Genomic DNA, 27,143 nt, shown 5'->3' with positions numbered 1-27,143 from the left:
GAATATCATTTTGTTCTTGATCATTATCAGGGTCTCTCTTTTTTGAGGATGGAATGGAGAAGTGTGTGATTACCAAACTTAGTTATCTTTCATGTTTATTTATTAAAGCCTTGCACTATTCTAGGTGCAGGGGAAAAGAAGGGTGAGCAAAACAGATAATCCTTTCCTTCATGGAGCTTATGTCCTAGTGGAGGACTGGTAGAAAAAAAACCAATAAATATAATTCATATGTAGTGCATTAAAAAGGAAGCCAAGTGCTTTGGAGAAAAATAAAGAAGGGTAAAGAAGTGGTATTGGAGGAGGTGTTTCAGTTTTTAATAGATTGGTTACAGGATTATAGCCCAAAGATCACTGTACAGGAACGGACATGGACTGGTATTTAATACAATATAGATACTCCGGAAAGGGAGAGCAGGCTTCTGGTTGAGGAAAGTTTGACAGGTAGACAAGCAGAGAAGGTTGTCTGAGCAAAGGAGAATCAGAGGATATAGACAAGTCACAGCAAGTGCTTCAGAACTATTGAGGAATAAGGTTTTCATAAGAGATCAATAGGAATTAGGAATGAAATATAAGTTGTTATCACATAATAGTGACTTACATGAAAGATTTTTTTATTGGAGTTCGATTTACCAACATATAGCATAACACCCAGTGCTCATCCCGTCAAGTGCCCCCCTCAGTGCCCATCACCCACACACCCCATCCCCCCACCCACCTCCCTTTCCACTACCCCTTGTTCGTTTCCCAGAGTTAGGAGTCTCTCATGTTCTCTCACCCATTTTCTCTCCTTTCCCCTATGAAAGATTTTTCTAATACTGAACCATTTTTACTTGACTTGGGATAAATCCAACTTGGTTGTGGTGCTTTCTTCTTTTATAGGATTGATTTAATTTGCAGGGTTTTTTTCCCCCATCTATAGACGTGAATGAAATGAACCTAAACTTTTCTTTTTTGTTGTGTCTTTGTTTTTCTTACTAGGGTCTTGCTGAGCAGGCTAATAGCATGAGTTAGGACTGTTCCTTCTTTTTCTGTTGTCTTTAAGGGTCTGCATAAACCTGGGATAAATAAAATTGGAATCTGATTATAAAACCATCTGGGCCTGGTGTCTTTCTTTGGGGGAACACTTAGCCCACTGCTTCTATTTCTTTAGTAGCAGTAGCATTTTATTTAAGCTTTTAAATTGCTCTGGAGTCAGTTGTGATAAGTTATTTTTTAAGAGATTTGTTCACTTCATAGACCACAATCTCTTAAAACTTGTTGGCATATAGTCATTAATACTATTCTCTTAACGTTTGTTTATGGTGATATTCATTCCCCCTTTCATCCATACTGTTTGTGTTTCATTCTTCTTTCCTTGATCATTCTTGCCAGAAGTTTGCCTATTTTTTGTTGCCCCCCCCAAACCCCATATTTTTGGCTTTGCTGATGTTTTCTATTATATATTTAACACCTAAGTGGTTAATTTCTACTATTTATCTTTTTTCTCCTACTTTCTCTAAGCTTATTTATTGTCTAATTTCTTAAGATGGACATTTAATTAATCTTTGAGTGTTTTTATTATAGCTGCTTAAGGTTATACATTTCCTTCAGAGCTTTGCTCCATCCCAAATGTGGTACCTTAACATTTAATTCTAAGTATTTTAGATTTGATTATGATTTCTAATTTGACCCATAGGTTATTTAGCAGTATGTTTTTTAAAATTTTCAAGTAGGTAAGAATTCTTAAAATTATCTTTTGTTATTAACTTTTAATTACATGTTAGTCCCATATCACAGTCTGTAAGTTATCTCTTATTTAAAATTTGTTTAGGCTTTCTGATCTAGTACATGATTTTTTTAAAAAAGCTTGAATGCATCCTTAAGAAAATCATGAGTACACTCTTCTTGTTGGATGCAGACCTCAAGCTTATTCTCATTGTGTGGTTCAGATCTTAGATATTCTTGTTGACTTAATTTTTTTGGTCGCTTGACCGATCAGTAGTTGAGAGAAGCAGCATGAGAAGATACTGCTTAGATTTTAATCTGCCCGTTATGAGGGTTACTTTTCTATTTTATCCCCCCACACTCCACCACAGGGACTTCTCATAGTTTCCCCTTTTCTTGATGTTTTCCTTACTTGGTCCCTGTGGGGTTGATTTTGGGCAATAGGGAGCCAGCAACTATGCAAGTTCAGTTTCTTGGTAGAGACCAAACTGGAATACTGTACTTTTTTTTTATTAGAGATGTATCTATTTATTTGAGGGGGTGGGCAGAGGGAGAGAATCTTCAAGCAGACTCAGCACTGAGCACGGAGCCTGCTGCAGGGCTCAGTCTCACAACCCATGAGATCTTGACCTGAGCCAAAACTGAGAGTCGAACACCCAGCTGACTGAGCCACTCAGGCATACCTGTACTTTATATACACGCATCACCTGTAAAATCCTAGAAATAGAATTGCTTGGACACTTCTTTCTACATTAAACCTGTGTTGCCTCCTGTATTTTTCACTTTTTCTGGTGTATGGCACTACTAACATCCAGCGACATAGACCAGAGCAGTATTTTTTCAAACCCATTGGTGGGATAATAGAAAATATTAGGGAGCTTAACACAAAATTCAAGTAAGCATTATTTGTGAAGCTTTCATTGCTTTGGTATGTGTACATGCACAAATAAAAGTAAGTGTGCTGGGCTGTGCTGAAGAATCTACTAATGTGGGTTATGGTCTAAAAAAAAGTCGAAAAACACAGACCAGAGAACTAGGAATCATTTTGGATCCATCCTTCTGCCTTCCTTCCTACAGCCATTGAATTACCAAATTGACTGATTCTACTTCTTCAGTATTTCTCAAATTTATCCCATCTTCTTCTTCCCTCCTAACCATTGCTCTACTTCCAGGCCTTTCTGGATAAGTGCAAGTCTCAGATCCATGCTGTACCTCCTTATTCTTATCAGAGTAATCTTCCTGAAATGTAAATTTTTCTTATTTAAAATCCTCCTGTGGTGGGACACCTGGGTGGCTCAGTGGTTGAGCATCTGCCTTTGGCTCAGGGCATGATCCTGATATTCTGGGATAAAGTCCCACATCAGGGGCAGCCCAGGTGGCTCAGAGGTTTAGCACTGCCTTCAGCCCAGGGCGTGATCCTGGAGACCCAGGATCGAGTCCCACGTCGGGCTCCCTGCATGGAGCCTGCTTCTCCCTCTGCCTGTGTCTCTGCTTCTCTCTCTCTCTCTCTGTCTCTGTCTCATGAATAAATAAATAAAATCTTTTTTTTAAAAAAAGTCCCACATCAGGCTCCTGCAGGGAGCCTGCTTCTCCCTCTGCCTCTCTCTGTGTGTCTCTCATAAATAAATAAGTAAAATCTTTAAAAAATAAAGTAAAATCCTCCTGTGGTACTCTATTGCCCATGGATAACTTCTAAGCTTTATAGTATGGCCCCTACCTATCTCTCTAGCTTCATCTGCTCCCATACCAGTATCACTGGTAACCACCAAACCACTTTCAGTTTTCTTCATATTCTCTGAAAAATTTTATTTTGTTAATTCTTTCACTTTGGCCTGATGTGGGAAGGGAAGATCCTTTACTCCTGCCTGTTTTATGTGATGAACTCTAACTTGTTCATTCTCACTTTGTTAATGAAGTCTTTTTGTGTGTGTGTGTGTGTTTTTGTTATTTTTTTTTGTTTTTTGTTTTTTTGTTAATGAAGTCTTACACCCCTACCTCCCCTATCCCAGATGTCCCTCATCTGTGTTTCCAGAATATTCTAGGCATCTTGCATTGCACAACCAAGTTGTTTTTAAATCATCTGTTTAGGTTAGTGTTTACTTTTTTATAGGAAGAGCTGGTCATACTCATGTTAGTGCCTAAAAGGATACCTGGCTCATATTGAGTGTTCAAATTTTGGTTGAATGACTGATGAGCTGGAAAGTTAAAGTGCCTTTTCCAAGATCATGTTGCTCATAGATGACAAAATTAAGATTGGGAAACAAAGTGCCTCTTTTATTGCCTCGTGTTACAGATCAGTACTCCTTCTAGTACATTATGTAAAAGTAGATAAGAACAACACTTACTGTGCAATACTGAATAAGTCACTTTTAGCTTGGTAATGATTGAGATGATTAAATTATCCTTTGTGAATCATCAAAATTTTACCTACTGTATGGGAGTCTGTTTCTGGTTACATCGATAGTTTTGCATGAAATTTAATATTTGCAAAGAGGTAAAACAGTGCAAGTGGACTCAAAAGTAATTTAGAAAAATCAAAATGGCCTTTTGTGACTCTTAGAGGTCAGTAGAATTTTTAAATATATACTGTGACAAATTCCAGGCATACTGAATAAAAGGTTGTGTGTGCTTTAGTTTAGAATATCAAAAGATAGGAATGGTGGCGTTTCAAGAATTTCCATTGTAGGAAAGACTCAATAAATATTTGAATCTAACTTGCAGATGGAAGTTATGCCATATAGTGATTTTTGTACCTTCAGGTTCTTCCATTTTCTGTAGCATATTACAGAAATCAGTCAGAGTTTAGAAACTAAGACCTATGTGTCAGTTTATTGAAAAATAGAGAAATATATTTCAATGGGAGTGTATTTCCAATTTCAGAAGTTTTTTAAGAAGCAGTTGTTTTAAATCTTCACTCATGGAATATAAGAAACAACACAAATGAACAAACAAAAAAGACAGGCAAAAGACCAGACTCTTAAATATAGAGAATAAACTGGAGGTTACCAAAGGGGAAGTGGTTGAGGGGGGTGAAATAGGTGATGGGGATTGAAGAGTGCACTTGTGATGAGCACCAGGTGATGCATGGGATTGTTGAATCACTGTATTGTACACCTGAAACTAATAACACTGTCTTTTAATTATACTTGAATAAAAAAAATCAAAAAGTGAAGCATCAGAAAAAGAAAAAGGGTCAGAGCTGAAATATTCCTCAGTATCATCCAAAATGCTGTGTGTGTGAGAATTTCCTCAGTCATTTCAAAAAAGTCTCTATAGTTGATATGTTGAAACAGGATCCAAACAATATCCATTGTTTGGTTGGTATGTCCTGAGTCTCTTTATAACAGTCTCCTCTCCCTTTGTTCCCCTCATGCCTTTTAATATTGGAAAAAATAATTTGTGCTGTTCATTTTCTTAATATGTTGCAAAGTCGGTGAAAGTAGGAACTTATTTTAGCACCAGAAGTTGTGCCTGGCACCTAGTAGACACTTGACTAATATTTGTTGAATAATGTTAGTAATACTCAAGACCCATATTTTGTCCTTGCAGGTTGATCCAAAAGACTATATGTTCAGTGGACTGAAGGATGAAACAGTGGGTCGCCTACCTGGCCAAGTGGCAGGACAACAGTTTCTCATTCAGGACTGTGAGAACTGTAACATCTACATTTTTGATCACTCTGCTACCATCACTATCGACGACTGTACTAACTGTGTAATTTTCCTGGGACCTGTGAAAGGCAGTGTGTTTTTCCGGAATTGCAGAGATTGCAAGTGCACATTAGCCTGCCAACAGTTTCGTGTGAGGGACTGTAGAAAGCTGGAAGTCTTTTTGTGCTGTGCCACTCAACCCATTATTGAGTCTTCCACAAACATCAAGTTTGGCTGTTTCCAATGGTACTACCCTGAATTAGCATTCCAGTTCAAAGATGCGGCATTAAGTATCTTCAATAATACTTGGAGCAACATTCATGACTTTACACCTGTGTCAGGAGAACTCAACTGGAGTCTTCTTCCAGAAGATACTGTAGTTCAAGACCATGTTCCCCTACCTACCACTGAAGAGCTCAAAGCTGTCCGCGTTTCCACAGAAGCCAATAGAAGTATCGTTCCAGTATCTCGGGGTCAGAGACAGAAGAGCAGTGATGAATCATGCTTAGTGGTATTATTTGCTGGTGATTATACTATCGCAAATGCCAGAAAACTAATTGATGAGGTAAGGAGAGAGAGAGGAAAAACAGACACATACCTAGGTAGAAACACACCACACTTCCTGGAGAACTTCCATTCTTTTCAAACTGGCTATTAGAAATGCAGGCAATCCTTAAGTTATAGTCCTCTGCCCCCTGCAGATTTATCTATAAGCTGATTGCTTAGGCCTCAAAAGACTTTTCAAAGAAACTTTAAAAAATATCATTCAATTCAGTAAGCATTTATTAAACATTTACTATGTGAAGAGTTATTTCTATTACCCTATTTCATTGATTATAGAATGTACATTTGTTCTCCACATTTTTGCTTATCCAAAATGCATCTTACGGGATCCCTGGGTGGCGCAGCGGTTTGGCGCCTGCCTTTGGCCCAGGGCGCGATCCTGGAGACCCGGGATCGAATCCCACATCAGGCTCCCGGTACATGGAGCCTGCTTCTCCCTCTGCCTGTGTCTCTGCCTCTCTCTCTCTCTCTGTGACTATCATAAATAAAAAAAATAAAAAAAAAATTAAAAAACAAAATGCATCTTACAATTGATGGCAACTTAAAACTGATCAACTAGAGTATATGCTGGAGATGGAGACACATAAGCAAAATTCTCTACCCTCAGATAATTTCCATTCTTTATAATAAATGATTTCCATGGAAGTTTACAAAGGTAGTACTGCATACTAAAGCACAATCTTATTTAGTTGGGAATATTTATTTGGGTTTTAATTGGTTGGAGGGGGGAGTAAGAAAGACATTTAGGAGAACAACTTTTGGCCACTGGGGTGACTATGAGAACCACCTTGATATTTTTTCTTTGCCCTGTTGCTATGCAAAGGGGAGGTTGGTGTGTAAGAAGGAGGTGGGAGCTGGGTTAGGAAAGGTTGTGGGCTCAGGAGCAGGGACTCAGTGAGTTTGGGAAAAGAGTTCTTCTATTGGTAGCAGCTTTCACTTGAAAAATAACCTGGGGATGTAGAGATTAGGGGCTGCAGAAGCAGCAGTTCCTAGTGTTGGTGGGTGTGCTCCAGTGGGGAGGTAGCAGTGGCATGTATTGATTACCCCGTTAGTCAGATGTTCCTCAGAAGGAGTCCTCAAATTTAAAAATCAAAGTTCCAAAAATGAAGAAGTGAATGGGGAATTCATCAAGTCTCCTTTTTTTAATGGATTTTTTCAAAATTGTAACAGTTCTGTTGAAGATTATGGAGGGGGAAAAAACTAAATGACCTTCTCTCTGTAGCTGTACATCCTTCAATATAGAAAACCCATGTCTGAAATCTACAAAATATATCTGAAGTCTAGTTTTCAAAACAACAGAAGCCAAAGTATAATTTTAAGACTGTGATTTTTTTGTTGTTGTTCATGCCAAATCTCCTAAAAACATGCTATGAATCTGGTAAGATAAAGAAACAGTACTTCTGGCCTTTGAGCTATCTAATCTCATGTTAAACCAAGATCTGAGAGGTCAGCATTTTCATTATACTGTATGGTGACTTTTAAAAAAAATCTACATACAGTTCTCAGACAATGTAATTATTGAGGTTAAGCTCCTTTTTGGTAGGTAATGAGCAGTAGACATAAAGAATAAAATAGCATATTTAAAGAAAAAAAACATCAAAACAGTCTCCCTTCATGAGTCATCAGATGTTCTTAACCTTTTAGCTTTTGGTAGCTGATGTGTGAAATGGCAGCATTGTGTGCACTTGAAAGCAATATGACCAGGAAGAATGATGTTCTTTAGATGTCCTTCTGGATTAAAAGATAATTTAAAACAAAAATGCAACAACAGCAATAATAATATCTAACATTTATATATAGTGTTTGCCATTTAAAGGTATTTAAATGAAGTAACTCACTTAATTTAGAATAACCTGTGAAATAGGTGCCATTTATTTCCCCTTTTTACAGATACAGAAAATGAGCCACAGAGAAGGTAAGTAACTTGCGAAAGGTCATTCAGCTTGTAAACAGCAGAGCCGTGACTTCAATCCAGGCAGTCGGGTTTATAGACCATAGCCTCAGTCCTTAAGCATGATGCTAATCTGCTACCTCAATGGTAAAGGAAAGCTGAGAATTCCTGGTGAAACAGGAATGTGACTGAAAGTGTAGGGAGTCAAGGCAGATACTTACCCTTCAGCCTACAAAGGAAAAACCCTGGAACCCTTGGTTGGAGTTACCCTACCTAACTTTGAAAGCACAGAATTAAGGAATGACAAGAGAACCAAAAGAAGAAAATGCCAACTACATGTGAAGAGGGTATCAAACATGCTAAAAGATCACTGGCTTACATATTAAGGGAGATATTACATATTTTTTCCAAAAAATGAAGCTCAAGTTTCCAGGAAAATATGTATAGAAGCTACTTCATTCTGAGATGAAAAAAAAAAAGAACCACACAAAACTTCAGTCTCATATCATAACCCAAATACCTTAAGACAGCTTTGACTAGAACTGTGATTGCTAACTTTGGCTTTGTTAAACCCTAGGAGTATCACAGAATTTTGTTTCACATTGTTTTTATAAATTAACTGTATTATAATAGTTTTTTGAGATAGGAAGTCCAGAAAAGCTGGATAAACCAGAAAGCACATTCCAAAGGGAATCAAGATAAGTTACTGGGCCTTACTTTAAATCAGATTTCTTGCTTCCTCTTAGCTACATCACAAACATCCACAGGATAAATTAGAGTAAAAGTAGTTTGAATTGTTTGAAAGTAGTGTATTGCATAATTAAAGTTGAATAGTTACTGCTATTTCAGGTCTTTCAAAGTAGAAGAATTTTCATGAAAAATGAGTCTCCAGATATCTAGAGTGAGATATCAAAATAGATCAAGTTTTGTAATTTATTATTTGTTTTTGGGTAACAGTATTTTGAATAAATCATCTTTTGTCAGTTTACGTGTGTGACTATAAAATGAGAGGTATTGAGCCATCTAGAAAATTAGGAACAGATGTAGGATTATTTCTGATATTTTAAGTAACTTTGCAGTCATCACCTGGCAATGATGTTCATGCAATTTTCTGCTATTTTTTATGTATGTTTCTTTTTTCTGAGGCAGCATTGAGGGCTCTGAAAAAGGATTTGAGTTTGAATCCAAGTTGATGGAATGGTATGAGATAATATAGCCATAGGATGAAATACTATCAGCCATTTATGTGTGGGAAATATCAGAGAGACAGAACATAAAGACTCCTAACTCTGGGAAACGAACTAGGGGTGGTGGAAGGGGAGGAGGGCGAGGAGTGGGGATGAATGGGTGACGGGCACTGAGGGGGGCACTTGACGGGATGAGCACTGGGTGTTATTCTGTATGTTGGTAAATTGAACACCAATAAAAAATTAGTTTATTAAAAAAACTGATTTTATAGTGAAATAGCTGAGAAATATTCACAGTCAAGTAAGTGAAAATTTGTAGAATATTATATAAGTATCTGAATTTTTTAAGAGATCTAAGTCTGGAAAGTTATATATACTAAAATGTTAACAGTTATGGTTATTCTTAGGAATTGGATTAAGAGCAGGATTTTCTTTTCTTTTTTGTAGTTATATGGATTTTACAATGAACATGTGTTATTTCTGTAATGGGGGAAAAATAAAACTGGGAGGGTAAATGGAAGTATACCCTAATGGCATTGGCACCTTTGAGTGGTAGCACCTTGGTTCATATTTGTTTCTATTTTTTCATTTTTGAAGTGTTTTGTGTTGAACATATATGTTACTTTTATTTATTTAATTTTTTTACTTTGTTTTAAAAGATTTTATTTATTCATGAGAGACACACAGAGAGAGGCAGAGACATAGGCAGAGGGAGAAGCAGGCTCCCCACAGGGAGCCCAATGCGGGACTCGATCCCACAACCTGAGCCAAAGGCAGACGCTCAATCACTGAGCCACCCAGGTGCCCTATATGTTACTTTTATACTGAAAAATCCAATACGCTTTGCTAAAAAAATTAAGTGAATACTTTGCATTTTTAAAAACTACTTTCATTGTTATTTTAAAAGTTAATGTGTACTTATTGTACAGAATTGTAGAAATAAGGAAGAGTAGAAATAAGTTTAAAAATCATCCATAACAAAAGAAATCATCTATAACATACTATATCTTGAATAGTCTTTTTAGGAATAATTTTTCATTATTTTGTCTATAATGAGATTAACTGGGTTTAAATCACAATTCTGTTACTTGATAGTTGTGTGACCTTGAGTAAGTTTCTCTACCATTCTGTGCCTTCATTTTCTCACCTGTAAAATTAGGGTAATAGTAGTACCTACCTCACGAGAGGGTTAAACGTGTTATACATGTAAAGTGCATAAAACTGCCTGGCATACAGTAGGGCTCCGTAAATGTGGTCTATCACTATTGTGCTATACTACATACATTTGTATCATGCTTTTCAAAATTATTACATAAGCTTTTCTTCATTTTATGATTTGTTATATTTAATGATCAATGCTATTTCATCATGTGATGAATGTACCCTGGTTTACTTACTTAACCATTCTCTCCTTATTGGACATTTACAAGTATCACCAAACAAATGAGGCACTGCACACTAATTCTTAACCACAACTACCCTTCTGGAAAAATCTTGTATATGTGAAAACTTGTTAGAGCAAACGCCTTGAATTACAGTGATGATTCAAACAAAAATCACCATGCTGTGTCATATTTTATACAGAAAAATACTAGAATAGAAATATATTGTTTTAATCTCAGAAGTTCATTTTAAAAACCTAAATGAAATTTTATTTTCCACAGATGGTTGGTAAAGGCTTTTTCCTAGTTCAGACAAAGGAAGTGTCAATGAAAGCTGAGGATGCTCAAAGGGTTTTTGGGGAAAAAGCACCTGACTTCCTTCCTCTTCTGAACAAAGGTATGTTCTGAACGATTGGTGTACTTGTGTGCTTATCTTCTTGACATGTGATTAGATCTGCTCTTGCCATTGGCATTTCTCTTACATTGCCTTCTCTTTCTTGTTTGTTTTATGTTTTTTTTCCTATGACTATTCAAAAATGTCAAAATTTCACATCATTCAAAAATCCCTATATAACTAACTAGAAATTAGGCATTAGATTTTTTCCTATTTTGTCATCTTAGTACTTGAAAGTCACATTTTATTATTATTATATGTTGTTATTTTAGTTATTATTTTATTGTATTATTGTACTACAATGAGTGACTGTTTCGTTCTCCCTGTCCAGAGTTACAAAGCACTTTATAAGGATTCTTTCTGCTTTCAGTGGGCTTTGACCATACTGGAAAGAAAATAAGAAATACAAATAAAATTGTATACTCTTTTATGTATTTAATATGATTGATTAACTTCTCATCCATAAGTAGAATTGTTTTACCCAATGGGCAAATACCACCAACAAATTTCAAATACTGGAAATACATCTGCAAACAGAGGAACTGGAATTCATGTGCCCTCTGGAAGGGATATTATGTCTGCCTATATGTATTTTTTTAAGATTTTATTTATTCATGAGAGACACAGAAAGAGAGGTAGAGACATAGGCAGAGGGAGAAGTAGGCTCCCTTCAGGGAGCCCAATGTGGGACTTGATCCCTGGACCCAGGATCACGCCCTGAGCCAAAAGCAGATGCTCAACCACTGGCCACCCAGGCATCCCTGCCTATATGTATTTGAAGGTATACTGATTCTAGGGGACAGAGTTCTGTTTATCTGTCAGAACAGGGACATTGTTTGCTCAAGGCTCATCAGGCTTCTCTTTATTTGCCTGAGCAAATATGTAGAATAATATGCAGTGCAGATTGAGTATACCCTAAAAAGATGGCACATCTACATTTATATACTTTTTATGTATAAGTTGTAATAACTGCAAAACCTATATGAAAATGTTGGAGGAGGGTCGCCTGGGTGACTCAGTCAGTTAAGTGTCAGACTCTTAATTTCAGCTCACAGTCTCAAGGTGGTAAGAGTGAGCCCTGTGTCTGGCTCTGTGCTTAGCAGGGAGTCTGCTTGAAATTCTCTCTCTCTCCTTGCCCCACTATGTGCGCGCTCTCTCGCTCTCTCTCTAAAATAAATACATAAATCTTAAAAAAATATTGGAAGATTGTTGGGATCATTTTAATAACTAATGCTGGCTATGACTCAGCCATTAATATAGTATTTCATATACCATTTTGGTTACTGTAACAGTATGAGGGACTTGCTCTAACCCAGTGCATAAATCTACTCTAGAATATATACTGGAAATTATGACTTAGTACTTTTTATTTTTTTTTTTTATTTTTTTTTTTAATTTTTATTTATTTATGATAGGCACACAGTGAGAGAGAGAGAGAGGCAGAGACATAGGCAGAGGGAGAAGCAGGCTCCATGCACCGGGAGCCTGACGTGGGATTCGATCCCGGATCTCCAGGATCACGCCCTGGGCCAAAGGCAGGCGCTAAACCGCTGCGCCACCCAGGGATCCCGACTTAGTACTTTTTAAATTGAGGTATAATTAACATACAATATTACATTAGTTTCAGATATACAATGTAATGATCCAACAATTCTATACATTTCTCAGTGCTCACCAAGATAAGTGTACTCTCAATCTCCTTTATCTATTTGACTTCCATCCCCACACACCTCCTCTCTAGCAACCACCAGTTTTCTGTATTTAAGAGCCTGGCTTTTTGTCTTTTTTTCCTTTGTTTCTTAAATGCCACATATGAATGAAATCATATGGCAGTTGTTTCTTTCTGGCTGGCCTATTTCACTTAGTACTATACCTTCTAGTTTTATCCATGTTGCAAATGGTAAGATTTCATTCTCCCTCCCTCCCTTCTTTATCCATGTTGCAAATGGTAAGATTTCATTCTTTTTTATGGCTGAGTAATATTCCATTGTGTATATGGATATATTGTATATTGTGTGTATACACACACACACACACACACACACACACACACCACACCTTCTTTATCCATTCATCTGTGGATGGACATGGCTTGCTTCCATAATTTGGCTAACCAGCACTTTGTTATTTCTTGTGTTTTCTATTTTAGCCATTCTGACAGGTATAAAGTGATATCTCATTGTGGTTTTAATTTGCATTTCCCTGATGATTAGTGATGTTGAGCATCTTTTCACATGTCTGTTGGCCAGCTGTATGTCTTCTTTGGGAAAATTTCTGTTTAGGTCCTCTGCCCATTTTTAATTGGATTATTTATTCTTTTGCTGTTGCATAAGAGCTTTATATATTTTGGATATTAACCCCCTCTCAGATATTCATTTCCAAGTGTCTTCTCCCATTCAGTAGGTTACCTTTTAACTTTATTGCTTTTATTTTTCTTGTCTGAGGAGACATGCCTAGAAAAAGTTTCTGAGGCCAGTGTCAAGGAAATTACAGCCTATGTCTTCTATTATTTTTACTGTTTCAGGCCTCACATTTAGGTCTTTCATCCATTTTGAATTTATTTTTGTGTATGGTGTAGGAAAGTGGTCCAGTTCCATTCTTTCAATGTCCAGTTTTCTCAGCAACATTTGTTGAAGAGACTGTCTTTTCCCCATTGTATGTTCTTGCTTCCTTTGTCATAGATTGGTTGACTATATATGTGTGGATTTATTTCTGGATTCTATTCTGTTCTATTGATCTATTTTTGTGCCAGTACCACACTATTTTGATTACCTACAGCTTTGTAGCATGTCTTGAAATCTGAGATTGAGATACCTCCAGTTATATTCTTTTTCAAGATTGCTTTGGCTATTCAGGGTCTTTTGTGGTTTCATACAAATTTTAAGGTTATTTGTTCTTGTTCTGTGAAAAATGTTGTTAGTATTTTGATAGAGGGATTGCATTAAATCTGTAGATTGCTTTGAGTAATATGGATGTTTTAACAATATTGGTTTTTCCAGTCCATGAGCATGGCATATCTTTCCATTTGTTGGTTTCATCTTCAATTTCTTTCATCAGTGTTTTATAGTTTTTCAAGTGTCCTGGCTTGTTTGATACAACTGTTTTGAAATGGGAGCATTCTGATGGAACCTTGAAAACAAGCCTTTAAACTCTCAAGAAGGGCAGCCCGGGTGGCTCAGTGGCTTAGCGCCACCTTCAGTCCCAGGTGTGGTCCTGGAGACCCGGGGTCCGGTCCCACATCGGGCTCCCTGCATGGAATGGAGCCTGCTTCTCCCTCTGCCTGTGTCTGTGCCTCTATCTCTCTCTCTCTATCTCTCTCTCTCTCTGTGTCTCTCATGAATAAATAAATAAAATTTTAAAAAATAAACTCAAGAGGTTTCAGACATTGAAGTTAATGTTATTAAGTTAAGTTATTAAGTGTAATGGACATCCTAATGTGTGAAGTTAGGGATGAAGTGAGTATATGAGTAGGTCTAAGTTAATGATTTATGTGCTCATGCAATGTTAGTGGAGTAGTTTCATAGAAATGCTCCAACCCCAAATATAATATCTGTGTTTAACACAACATTCCACATGGAAGAGGTAAAAGTAGAACTAAAAAAAGTAGAATTAAAATAAATGGGCCAATGTTACAGGAATTTCAGCAAATGAACATCATATAATTAACTTTTAAAACCAGAGATAGGGCAGCCCGGGTGGCTCAGCGGTTTAGTGCCGCCTGCAGCCCAGGGCGTGATCCTGGAGACCCGGGATGAGTCCCACATCGGGCTCCCTGCATGGAGCCTGCTTTTCCCTCTGCCTGTGTCTCTGCCCCCCTCTCTCTCTGTGTGTCTCTCATGAATAAATAAATTTAAAATTTTTAAAAAAATTTATAAAACCAGAGATATCCATAGGAAGTATTCAATGACTAATGAGGTCATGCCAAAAGGTCACAAGAACAAGCTTAAATCTGTTTCCACTGGCCAAATTTGGGATAATTTAGGTATAACAAAGAATAATGAAGAGAATTGATTTAACAACAGAAATCCATGCATCCATAGTGATAAAAAAGGAGGAGGAAGAAATAAAGGAAAGATCTTCTGCTCTTTACAGAATACTGTGAGCTAATAAATGTAGAAGGAATGATTAGACTTTGAAAATCACCATCTTCTAATCCCCAAGGTAATAATTAATTCAGTAAAGATTATCAGTGGATGCTAAAACTATTGGGGTAAAAGTTGCTAAGAAATAGGATATTTGGGGCAGCCTGGGTAGCTCAGCGGTTTGGCGCTGCCTTCAGCCCCAGGGCGTGATCCTGGAGACCTGGGATCGAGTCCCACGTCGGGCTCCCTGCATGGAGCCTGCTTCTCCCTCCTCCTGTGTCTCTCCCCCTCTTTCTCTCTCTCAAGAATAAATAAATAAAATCTTTAAAAAAAAAAGAAATAGGATATTTGTGGGACACCTGGGTGGCTCAGTGGTTGACCATCTGCCTATGGCTCAGGGCATGATCCTGGGGTCCTAGGATCGAGTCTCACTTGCATCAGTCTCCCTGCAGGGATCCTGCTTCTCCCTCTGCCCTTCCCTCTCTCCCTCCCTTCCTCCCACTCTGCTCTCTCTTCCTCTCTTTCTCTCAAATAAGTAAATAGAATCTTAAAAAAAAAACCTTTACATCAGAGACTTGGTGATCACTCCAATCAAACTTAGGATCACTGAAGGCAGGACAGCCTGACATTGTGTTTTTCAGTAAGAAATACACATCATCATCTATGAAGAGTTCTTCCTCAAAATACTTAATTTGAATCTAATCAAGCTAAGACTTCTAGTTTATCAGAAAGAAAGAAAATCTAGAGACATTTTAAATGACACTATGAGAACATGATGATTCAAATTCAAAAACGAAGACATTTCACAAAACAACTGGCCAGGGCAACAAATGTCCTGGAAAACAAACAAAAATGATGAGGGACTATTATGGATTAAAAGAAACATAACAATTAAGTACAATGAATGAACCTTCATCTGATTGAGATGTGGTGAACTATAAAGCTGTAAGACGTTTTTGGGGAAAACTTGCGAAGATTGTGAAGATGAAGTTGAAATTACTGTTAATATCCTTAAGTATGATTATCTTGTGGTTATCTAGGAGACTCATGCTGACGTGTCATGATGTCTTGCTACTTTCAAATGGCTCAGTGAAACAAAAAAAGCAAGTATAGTGTGGGATAAAGCAAATGGGGCCAAATGTTAACATTTGATGGGCGTAGGTAAAGGGCAAATGGATATTTATGTTTTTCTGTCAACTTTTCTTAACTTTTGCGATTTTTCAAAATAAAAAACAGAGGAAAAGTTTTTAGCTGCCCAATATTGCATTGACTGATATGGAATGATGAGCAGGCTGTCAGTGGAAATATTCTAGCAGGACTTGGGTCAATTGGGTCCTTATCTAAAAGTGGCCATCAGACATTCTAAGGAGGGTTTCTCAACCTCAGCACTATAGACATTTTAGGATGGATGATCGTGTGGGGTGGGGCTGTCCCATGCTTTTTAGGATGTTTAGCAGCATCCCTAGCTTCTACCACCCAGATGCCAGTGGCAAACACCACACTCCTAGTTGTGATAACCAAAAATGTTTCTAGGTATTGCCAAATGCCCCCTGGGGGGGGGCAAAATTGCTCCCAGTTTTATTTTATTTGTTTTTTTTTAAAGATTTTATTTATTTATTCATAAGAGATACAGAGAGAGAGGCAGAGACATAGGCAGAGGGAGAAGCAGGCTCACTGCAGGGAGCCCGATGTGGGACTCAATCCCGGGACCACGGGATCATGCCCTGAGCCAAAGGCAGACTCTCAACCACTGAGCCACCCAGGCATCCCTGCTCCCAGTTTTAAACCACTGTTTTGAGTCAAGGGTGAACTTATTCTTTTGAAAATACACTTTTATTTCAAGTACTTTGTACCTCAGAATCTCTAAATTTTCCTCTTCAGTTAAAGCTGTTATAGTTATTTACTTTCAATTAATAAAGCTTTTTGTCTGCTTAATGAGAGAATTCACTGTGTTTTCCATCTTGAGAATCTTCTAAACTTAACTAATCCTCAGAACTATCTAGGGTACTTGGAAAAATATAAATTTCCATCTCCCACCCCAGAAAGACTGATTAAAAAATTTCTGAGATATACCCTTGGGATCTGCATTTTAAAAAGTTCCCCAGATCGTTCTGATGATTAGTCAGACTTGGATTCCTTTGTTTTAGAGGGTCATTCTTTCATTTATTCAGTAAACATAGATGAAGTCTGAGATAGTGAAAGAGTCCAATGATAGAGGGCCTTGTAGGCATTGTAGACTTTGGCTTCTAGACTGAGATGAGAAGCTACTAGATATTTTTTGAAATACAGGTCACATGTAACCTATTAGTTTCAGATGTACAACATAATGATTCAGTATTTGTGTATATTGTGAAATTATCACCACAATAAATCTAGTTAACATCTGTCACCATATGTAGTTACAAAATTCTTTTTCTTATGATAAGGACTTTTACAGTCTACTCTCTTAGCAACTTTCAAATATGTGATACAATATTATTAACTATAGTCACTATGCTATGCGTTATATCCTTATGACATGTATTTTATAAGTGGAAATTTGTGCCTTATGACCCCCTTCACCCATTTTGCCCACCCCTCACTTTATACCTTTCTGGCAACTACCACTCTGTTCTCTGTACGTATAAGCTTAGGTTTTTTTTTTTTTCAGATTCCACATATAAATGAGATCATATAGAATTTGCCTTTCTCTTACTTAATTCACCAAGCATTATGCCTTCAAGGTCCATCCATGTTGTTGCAAATGGGAAAGTTCCCTTTTATGGTTGAATATTATTCCATTGTGTGTGTGCATGTGTGTGTGTCTCTATGTGTAAATATGCCACATTTTCATTATCTATTCATGAATATCAATGGCTGTTTCCATATTTTGCCTATTGTAAATAATGCTGCAGTGTCATGAGAGTACATGTATCTTTTCTGGTTAGTGTTTTCATCTTCTTAAGATAAATACCCAGAAGTGGAATTGCTGGATCATATTTGTAATTCTATTTTTAATTTTTTGAGGAGCTTCCATACTGTTTTTAATAGTGGATGCACCAATTTACATTCCTGCTAAGAATGTACAAGGTCTTCCTTTTTTCCACATCCTCGCCAACATTTGTTGTTTTTTATCTCTTCAATAGTAGCTATTCTAACAAGTGTGAGATGATCAATCTCATCATGTTTTTGATTTTCATTTCCCTGATGATGAATGATGTTGAGCACCTTTCACGTACCTGTATGTCTTCTTTGGAAAAATGTCTATTCATATCATCTGCCTGTTTTTTAAGTGGGCTCCATGATGTGGAGCCTAACATGGGACTCAAACTCATAACCATAAGATCAAGACCTGAGCCAAGACCAAGAGTTGGACACTTAACCAAGTGAGCAATCCAGGCACCCCCTCTGCCCATTTTTTAATCAGATTGTTTGGTACTTTTTTTTCCTAGGTAGTTTTTTTCCCTATTGAGTTATATGAATTCTTTATATATTTTGAATATTAACCCCTTACCAGATATAAGATTTACAATTATGTTCTCCCATTCAGCTGTATTTTTAAAAAGATTTATATATTCATTTCAGAGAGAGAGAGACTCTCAAGCAGACCCTCTTCTAAGCACAGAGCCCAACATGGGGTTTGATCTCATAGCCCATGGGATCATTACCTGAGCGGAAACCAAGAGTTGGATGCTTAACTGACTGAGTTGCCTAGACGCCCCATGTTTTTGTTTTTGTTTTTTTTTTTTAAGTAAGCTCTAGGCCCAACATGGGGCTTGAACTCTGACACCATGATCAAGAGTTACATCCTCTATTGACTGAGCCAGCCAGGTGCCCCTCAGTTGTTTTTTTTTTTTTTTTTTTTTTAGTTGTTTTTTTTTAAATAAACTTTTTATATTGGAATAATTTTAGTTTTACAGAGGAGTCGCAAAGGTAGGACAGATAGCTTCCATATACCCTTTATCCAGCATCCCCTAATGTTAGTATAACCATGGTACGTTTATCAAAACAAAGAAATTTACACTGGTAAAAAAAAACTATTAAGCTATAGTCATTATCCAAATTTCACCAGTTTTTCTAGTTATATCCTTTTTCTGTTCCAGAATTCAATCCAAAATCCCACGTTGCATCTAGTTGTCATGTCTCTTTAATCTCCTCAAATCCATGAGAGTCCCTTAGTCTTTCCTGTTTTTCATGACCCTGAAATATTTTCACAGTACTACTAAGTTGTTTTGTAGAATGTACCTCAGTTTTGGTTTGTCTAATGTTTTCTCTGGTTAGATTGAGGTTTTGGGAGAAGAGGTGAAATGCCCTTCTCATCACATCACGTCACATCACATCACATCACATCACATCACATCCAGGGGTACAGGATATCAACATGACTTCTCTTTGGAGCATTGACCTTGGTGACTTAGTTCAGGTGGTGTCTGCCAGGTTTCCCAAACACTGTAAAGTTCCTGCTTTTTCCTTTTCATACTTTGTTCTTTGGAAGTTGTGTCACTAAGACCAGATTACACTCAAGGCAAGGAGAATTAAGCTATACCTACCTCCTGGAGAGGGGAGTATCAACTCACGTTATTTGGAATTCTTCTGTAAGAAATATTTGTCCCTTCTCCCCCATTTACTCTTAGTCATTTATTTCTATCAGTAGAGACTCATGAATATGCGTTTTGTTCTTTGAGTTATAGTCCAGTACTATCAAACTGTTCCAGTTTTAGCCATTGATAGTTCTTTTAGGCTGGTTCCTCTGTCATTTTGACATGACTTTTATATTTCCTTCTTTTTTTGCGTTATTATGCTGGATAGAACTTCCACTATGATGATGTACAGAATAGTGAGGAGAGGACATTCTTGCCTTGTTACTGATTTCAGAGTGCAGGTGTTGCATCTCACCATAAAAAATTATTTTGGTTATAGGATTCTTATATATACCTTTTATTAGGCTAAGGGAGTTTCATTCTATCCCTAGTTTGTTGAGTTTTCATTTTTCATGGATGTTGAATTTTGTTGAATGTTTTTTTCTGAATTTACTGAGATAATTTTTTTATTATTTAATAATTTAATCTGGTGAATGACTTGTTAATTTTAACTGTTGAACCAGCCTTATATTCCTGAGATGAACTCCCTTGATCCTGGTATATTATCTCTTTAATATATTGCCAAATTCAACTTGCTAATATTTTCTTGAAGATTTTTGCATCTTTGTTCATGAGGGACATTGGTCTGTAGTTTTCTTGTAATATCTTTGTTTGGCTTTGATACTAAGATAATGCTGGCCTCATAAAATAAGATGGGATATATCTTTTCCTCTTCTAAGATCTTGAATAAATTTTAGAGAATTGATATCATTTCTTTTTTAAATGTGTGGTAGACTTCACCAATGAAACCATCTAGGCTTGGAGATTTGGAGAGAAAGATTTTTGGCTGTAAGTTTAATTTACTTATTAAATTATTTACTTATAGGGCTTTTTCGTTTTGAATAAATTTTGATAGTACTTGTCTTTTAGGAAACTCATTTCATCTAAGATACCAAATTTATGGACATAGAGTTGTTTATAATATTTCTCTATTCTTATTAACATTTTTGGGATCAGTAGTAATGTCCCACTAATATTCCTGCTATTGGTAATTTGAATCCTCTCCCTCTCCTATCAGCTTGAATAAAGGTTTATTGTTTTATTGATAATATCAAAGAAGCAGCTCTTTGTTTCATTGATTTTGTTTCTCTCTTTTCAATGTTATTATTTTCTGCTCAACTAATTATTATTCCTTCCTTGTTTTACATTTTATTTGCTTTTGTTTCTCTAATTTCTTGAGGTTTAAGATTAGGTTACTGATTTTAGATATTTCTTCTTTTCTAATAGAGTTGCTTTTCACAGTAGTTATGTTCTGTAATGTCACTGTGAAGACTGAATTAATGAGTACTGAGCTTTTGCTCCTAAGAGAAATATGGGGTTAAGTTCCTACAAGTCTCTGGTCATAAAATTTTTGTGAGTCAATCCATACATAATCTTTTGTAAGTTTATTTCTGTTTATTTTTTCTTTTTAAAAAATATCCTATCTATCTATCTATCTATCTATCTATCTATCTATCTATCTATCTATCTATGATAGAGAGCATGTGTGCATGGGGGTGGGAGGGTGGGGAAAGAGGAACAGAGGGGAGGGGAAAAGAAGGGTAAAGAATCTCAAGCAGACTCAACACAGAGTGAGGAGCCCAACTCAACTCAGGTCTTGACCTTAAGAAGGTCAAGTGTTTGGAAATTATGAAATCATGACCTGAAATTATGAAATCATGATCTGAGCTGAAACCAAGAGTCAGATGCTTAACCTACTAAGCCACCCAGGCACACCTGTTTGTTTCTGTTTAAAGACATTTTATTCGGTATATATTTTTGATTCATTAATATTGAACTCACAGCAAATAGCACTTAACTCTGGCCTAAATCAGCCTTTCTAAAATTAGGAACATTAGACAGCACTTTTGTACTATGTTTGGGGGCCATTTTAAATAGCAAAACCACCAACAAAACCCACAAAATTTGGAAAACATGGCACTAAAACTGTGAAAAAGATGCTGCTTACAGTATGAGGGCTTGAAACAAGAAGGCAGAGAGGATCACTTTGTTCAGCTTCAGCAATCTGTGTGTCAGGCAACTTAAATTTTTGCTGCTCTGTGTTTCTCTCTGAATGACCATGAGAAGACTGCAAGTATTCATTTTGGGATTACAGATAAATTTTACCAAGTTGGCAAATTTGCAAATAAGGAATCTGTGAATAATGAGAATCAACTGCATATGTATTCAATGTTAAAAATGTTCCTTTAAAAAAATGTTCCTTTAGGCACTGCTTTAACTGCATCCTGCAAATTTTGACATGTATTTTTGTTTAATTCAGGCTTTGGTAAACTATGGCATACTGTGTGTTTTATAAGTTAAGTTTTATTGTATCATTCTTTTATCTATCATGCTTTTCTGTTTGTGCTGTAACAGCAAAGTTCATTAGTTGTGGTACATACTGTATGGCCCACAAAGCCTAAAATATTTCCTATCTGGCCCTTTATGGGAAAAGTGTGTTGACCCCTGATATAGTTCAGAATATTTTTTAGTTTCCCTTGAGACTTTTTACTTGATTCATTGATTTAGACATATATTGTTTAATTTCCAAACACTTGTACATTGTCCAGATGTATTTCTGTTATTTCTAAATTAAAGCTGTTATGGTCCAAAAGCGCACATTGTATGATTTCTATTTTCTTTAATTACATATAGCGTCTCTTGGTGAATATTCTGTCTGCATGAGAGAAGAATGTATAATGGTTTTTTGTTGTTTGGTGGAATATTCTATAAATGTCCACTAAGTCTATTTGGTTCATAGTGCTGTTCAGTTCATCTGTGTCTTTACTGATTTTCTGTCTACTTCTGTGAATTAATGAAAGAGGAGTGTTGAAGTTTCCAACATTAACTGGATTTGTCTATTTCTCTTGTCAGATCCTGTTAGATTTTGTCTTGTGAATTGTCAAACTCTGTTGTTAGATGCATACACATTTAAGATTGTTATGTCTTTTTGGAGAATCCTTTATCATTATGTAATGTCCCTCTTTGTCTCTGATAATCTTTCTTGTTCTGAAATCTACTTTGTCTGAAATACAGCCACTCTAGCTTTCATTTGGTTCTTTAGTGTCTCATATATATCTTTATCCCTTTTCTCTTAATTGATTGAAGTCTATATCTAAAGTGAGTTTTTTGGGGTGCCTGGGTGGCTTAATCGGTTAACCCTCCAACTCTTGATTTTAGCTCAAGTCGTGATCTCAGAGTTGGGAGAATAAACAGTACATCAGGCTCCATGCTGGGTGTAGAGCCTGCTTAAGATTCGCTCCATCTGGGGAATCCTGGGTGGCTCAGCAGTTTAGCATCTGCCTTCGGCCCACAGCATAATCCTGGAGTCCTGGAATCAAGTCCCACATCAGGCCTGCTTCTCCCTCTGCCTGTGTCTCTGCCTCTCTCTCTCTCTCTCTCTGTATCTCTCATGAATAAATAAATAAAATCTTAAAAAAAAAAAGATTCGCTCCATCTCCCTCTAACCCTCCCCTCTTTCTCTCTCTCATACACACACATTTTATTTTTTTATTTTTTTTGACTACACACACATTTTAAAGCAAGTTTTTATAGACAGGATATACTTGATTCTTCCTTTTCAATTCAGTCTAACAATCTGTTTTTTAACAGCTGTGTTTAGACCATTCACATTAAAAGAGATGGATATAGTTGGGATCAACATCTGCCATCTTTTATTTAAATTGTGGTTAACATACCATGTAATATTGGTTTCTGGGGTAGAAATCAGTGATTCTTCACTTATATACAACACCCAGTGCTCATCATAACAAGTGCCTCCTTTAATACCCATTACCCTTCTAATCCATCCCCCACCCATTTCCCCTCCATTAACCCTCAGTTTGTTCTCTATTGTTAGGAGTCTTTTATGGTTTGTTTCCCTCTCTCCTTTTCTCCCTCATCCCTTATGTTCATCTGTTTTCTTTCTTAAATTCCATATATGAATGCAGTCATATGGTACTTGTCTTTCTCTGATTGACTTATTTCACTTAGTGTTATACACTCTAGCTCCATCCACATCATTGCAAATGGCAAGATTTCATTTTCTGATAGCTGACTAATATTCCATTGTATACATATACCACATCTTCTTTATCCTTTCATCAGTCGTTGGACATTTGGGTTCTCTCCATAGTTTGGCTATTGTTGATAATGCTGCTATAAATGTCAGAGTTTATATATCCCTTTGAATCTGCATTTTTTATCCTTTGGGTAAATAACCTAGTAGTGCAATTGCCAGATCATAGAGTAGTTCTATTTTTAGCATTTTGAGGAACCTCTATACTGTTCACCAGGGTGGCTGCACCAGTTTGCGTTCCCAGCAATGCAAGAGGGTTCCCCTTTCTCCACATCCTCACCAACGCTTGTTTCTTGTGTTGTTAGCTTTAGCCACTCTGACAGGTGTGAGGTGGTATCTCATTGTGGTTTTGATTTGTATTTTCCTGATGATCAGTGATGTTGAGCACCTTTTCATGTGTCTTTTGGCCATCTGGATATCTTCTTCAGAAAAGTGTCTTTTCATGTCTTCTGCCCATTTCTTAACTGGACTATTTTTTGGGGGTATTGAGTTTCATAAGTTCTTTATAGACTTTGGATACTAACCCTTTATCAGATATGTCAAGAGAAGATATCAGAAATATCTTTTCCCATTCCATAGGCTGCCTTTTAGTTTTGTTCATTGTTTCCTTCACTGTGCAGAAGCTTTTTATCTTGATGAAGTCCCAATAGTTCATTTCTGCTTTTGTGTCCTTTGCCTCTGGTGACATGTCAAGTAAGAAATTGCTACAGCCGAGGTCAAAGTGGTTTCTACCTGTGTTCTTCTCTAGGATTTTGATGGTTTCCTGTCTTACTTACATTTAGGTCTTTCATGCATTTTGAATCTATTTTTGTGTGTGGTGTAAGAAAGTGGTCCAGTTTCATTCTTCTGCATGTTGCTGTCCAGTTTTCCCAACAACATTTGTTAAAGAGACTATCTTTTTGCCTGCTTTGTCGAAGATTAGTTGACCATATAGTTGTGGGCCCATTTCTGGGTTCTCTGTTCTGCTCCACTGATCTGTGTGTCTGCTTTTGTGCCAGTAGCATACTGTCTTGAAGACTACAGCTTTGTAATATAGCTTGAAATCCAGAATTGTGATGCCTCCAGTTTTTTTCTTTTTCAGAAATGCTTTGGCTATTCAAGTCTTTTGGGGTTCCATACAAATTTTAAGATTGTTTGTTCTACCTCTGTGAAAAATGCTAGTGGTATTTTGATAGGGATTGCATTAAATGTGTAGATTGCTTTCAGTAGTACAGACATTTTAACAATGTTTGTTCTTCCAATCTATGAGCATGGAATGCTTTTCCATTTCTTTGTGTCCTTTTCAATTTCTTTCAGAAGTGTTCTGTAGTTTTCAGAGTACAGATCTTTCATACTTACTCAGGTTTATTCCTATGTATCGTACTGTTTTGGGGACAATTGCAAATGGGATCAATTCCTTGATTTATTTTTCTGCTGCTTCATTATTGGTGTATAGAAATGCAACAGATTTCTGCACATTGATTTTATATCCCGCAACTTCTCTGAATTCATGTCTTAGTTCTAGCAGTTTTTTGGTGGAGTCTTTTGGGTTTTTTTTTTTACATAGAGTACCATGTTATCTGCAAATAGTGAAAGTTTGACTTCCTTGCTATTTTGGATGCCTTTTCTTTCTTTTTGTTGTCTAATTGCTGGGGCTAAGACTTCTAGTACTTTGTTAAGAAGTATTGGTGAGAGTGGATATCCTTGTCTAGTTCCTGACTGTAGGGGAAAGACTCTCAGTTTTTCCCCATTAAGGATGATGTTAACTGTGGGTCTTTCGTATAATGGCCTTTATTATGTTAAAGTATGTTCCTTCTATCCCTACTTTGCTGAGGGATTTTATCAAGAAAGGATGCTGTGTTTTGCCAAATGCTTTTTCTGCATCTATTGACAGGATCATATGGTTCTTTTCTTTTATTAATGTGGTATATCATGTTGATTGGTTTGTGGATGTTGAACTACCCTGTAGTTGAACCACTCTGGAATAAATCCCACTTGATCATGATGAATAATTCTTTTAATGTACTCTTGAATTCAATTTGCTAGTATTTTATTGAGAATTTTGCCATCCATGTTCATCAGGGATATTGGCCTGTAATTCTCCTTTTTAGTGGAGTCTTTGTCTGGCTTTGGAATCAAGGTGATCTGGCTTCATAGTATAAATTTGGAAGTTTTCCTTTCATTTCTATTTTTTGGAACAGTTTGAGAAGAATAGGTATTAGCTCTTCTTTAAATGTCTGGCAGAGTTCCCCTGGGAAGCCATCTGGCCCAGGACTGTTGTTTATTCGGAGATTTTTGATTCCTGATTCAATTTCTTTGCTGGTTATGGGTCTGTCCAAATTTTCTGTCTTCCTGTTTCAGTTTTGGTAGCTTATAAGTTTCTAGGAAATTGTCCATTTCTTTCAGGTTGCCCGGTTTGTTGGCATATAATCTTTCATAGTATTCTCTTATAATTGTATTTCTGCGGTATTGCTTGTGATCTCTCCTCTTTTATTCATGATTTTATCTACTTGGGTCCTTTCTCTTTTCGATAAGTCTGGCTAGGGATTTATCAATTTTATTAATTCTTTTGAAGAACCAACCAGCTGTTAGTTTCATTAATCCATTCTATTGGGGGTTTTTTTGTTTCTATATCCTTTATTTCTGCTCTAATCTTTATTATTTTCCTTCTAATGCCAGCTTTAGGCCTTATTTGCTGTTCTTTTTCTAGCTCCTTTAGGTGTAAGGTTAAGTTGTGTATTTGAGACTTTTCTTGTTTCTTGAGGTAGGCCTGTATTACAATATACTTCTCTCCTAGGTCCCCCTTTGCTGCCTCCCAAAGGTTTTGGTCTATTGTATTTTCATTTGTTTCCATGTATTTTTTAATTTCTTCTTTAATTTTCCAGTTAACCAATTCATTCTTTAGTAGGATGTTATGTAACCTCCATGTATTTGATATTTGAGGTCTTTTCCAGATTTTTTTTGTAGTTGACTTTAAGTTTCATAGCATTGTGGTCTGAGAAAATGCATGGTATGATCTTGATCTTTTTTACTTTCTTTTTTTTGAGAGAGAGCGAGAGAGAGAGAGAGAGAGAGAGAGCGAGTGCATGAGTTGGGGGTGGGCAGAGGGGGAGAGAATCTTACGCAGGCTCCACACTCAATGCAGAGTCTGATGCAGAGCTCAGTCTCATGACCCTGAGATCATGCCCTAAGCTGAAATCAAGTCAGATGCTTAACCAACTGAGCCACCCAAGTGCCCCTTTTTGTACTTGTTGAGGGCTTTATTGTGACCCAGCATGTGGTCTCTTCTGGAGAATGTCCATGTGCACTCGAAAAGAATGTGTAGTCTGCTGCTTTAGGATGAAATGTTCTGAATGTATCTGTTAAGTCCATCTGGTCTAGTTTGTCATTCAAAGCCATTGTTTCCTTGTTGATTTCCTGCTTAGATCTGTCCATTGCTGTAAGTGCGGTATTAAAGTCCCCTACTATTATTGTATTATCAATGAGTTTCTTTGTTTTTATTATTAGTCAATTTATATATTTGGGTTCTCTCAAGTTGGGAGTATATTTACAATTGTTAGATCATCTTGATGGATAGACCCCTTAATTATGGTATAATGCCTTTCTTCATCACTTGTTACAGTCTTTGTTTTAA

General features: G+C 36.7%; 1 protein-coding gene across 2 annotated transcripts in view; it reads left to right on the top strand.

The window, feature by feature from the left end:
- The window catches only part of RP2 (RP2 activator of ARL3 GTPase), a 53,213-nt gene that overhangs the window by 13,383 nt on the left and 12,687 nt on the right, over nt 1-27,143 (top strand). For both annotated transcript variants that reach the window (XM_072815785.1, XM_072815784.1), the window contains exons 2-3: nt 5,254-5,919; nt 10,661-10,775. In XM_072815785.1, coding sequence (XP_072671886.1) covers nt 5,254-5,919; nt 10,661-10,775 — 781 coding nt within the window. The remainder of the gene's footprint in view (nt 1-5,253; nt 5,920-10,660; nt 10,776-27,143) is intronic.

This window comes from Canis lupus, chromosome X (genome assembly GCF_048164855.1).
Source record: "Canis lupus baileyi chromosome X, mCanLup2.hap1, whole genome shotgun sequence".
NCBI lineage: Eukaryota > Metazoa > Chordata > Mammalia > Carnivora > Canidae > Canis > Canis lupus.
The sequence above is the reverse complement of the archived record's forward strand: the minus strand, read 5'-3'. Positions and strand labels throughout refer to the sequence as shown.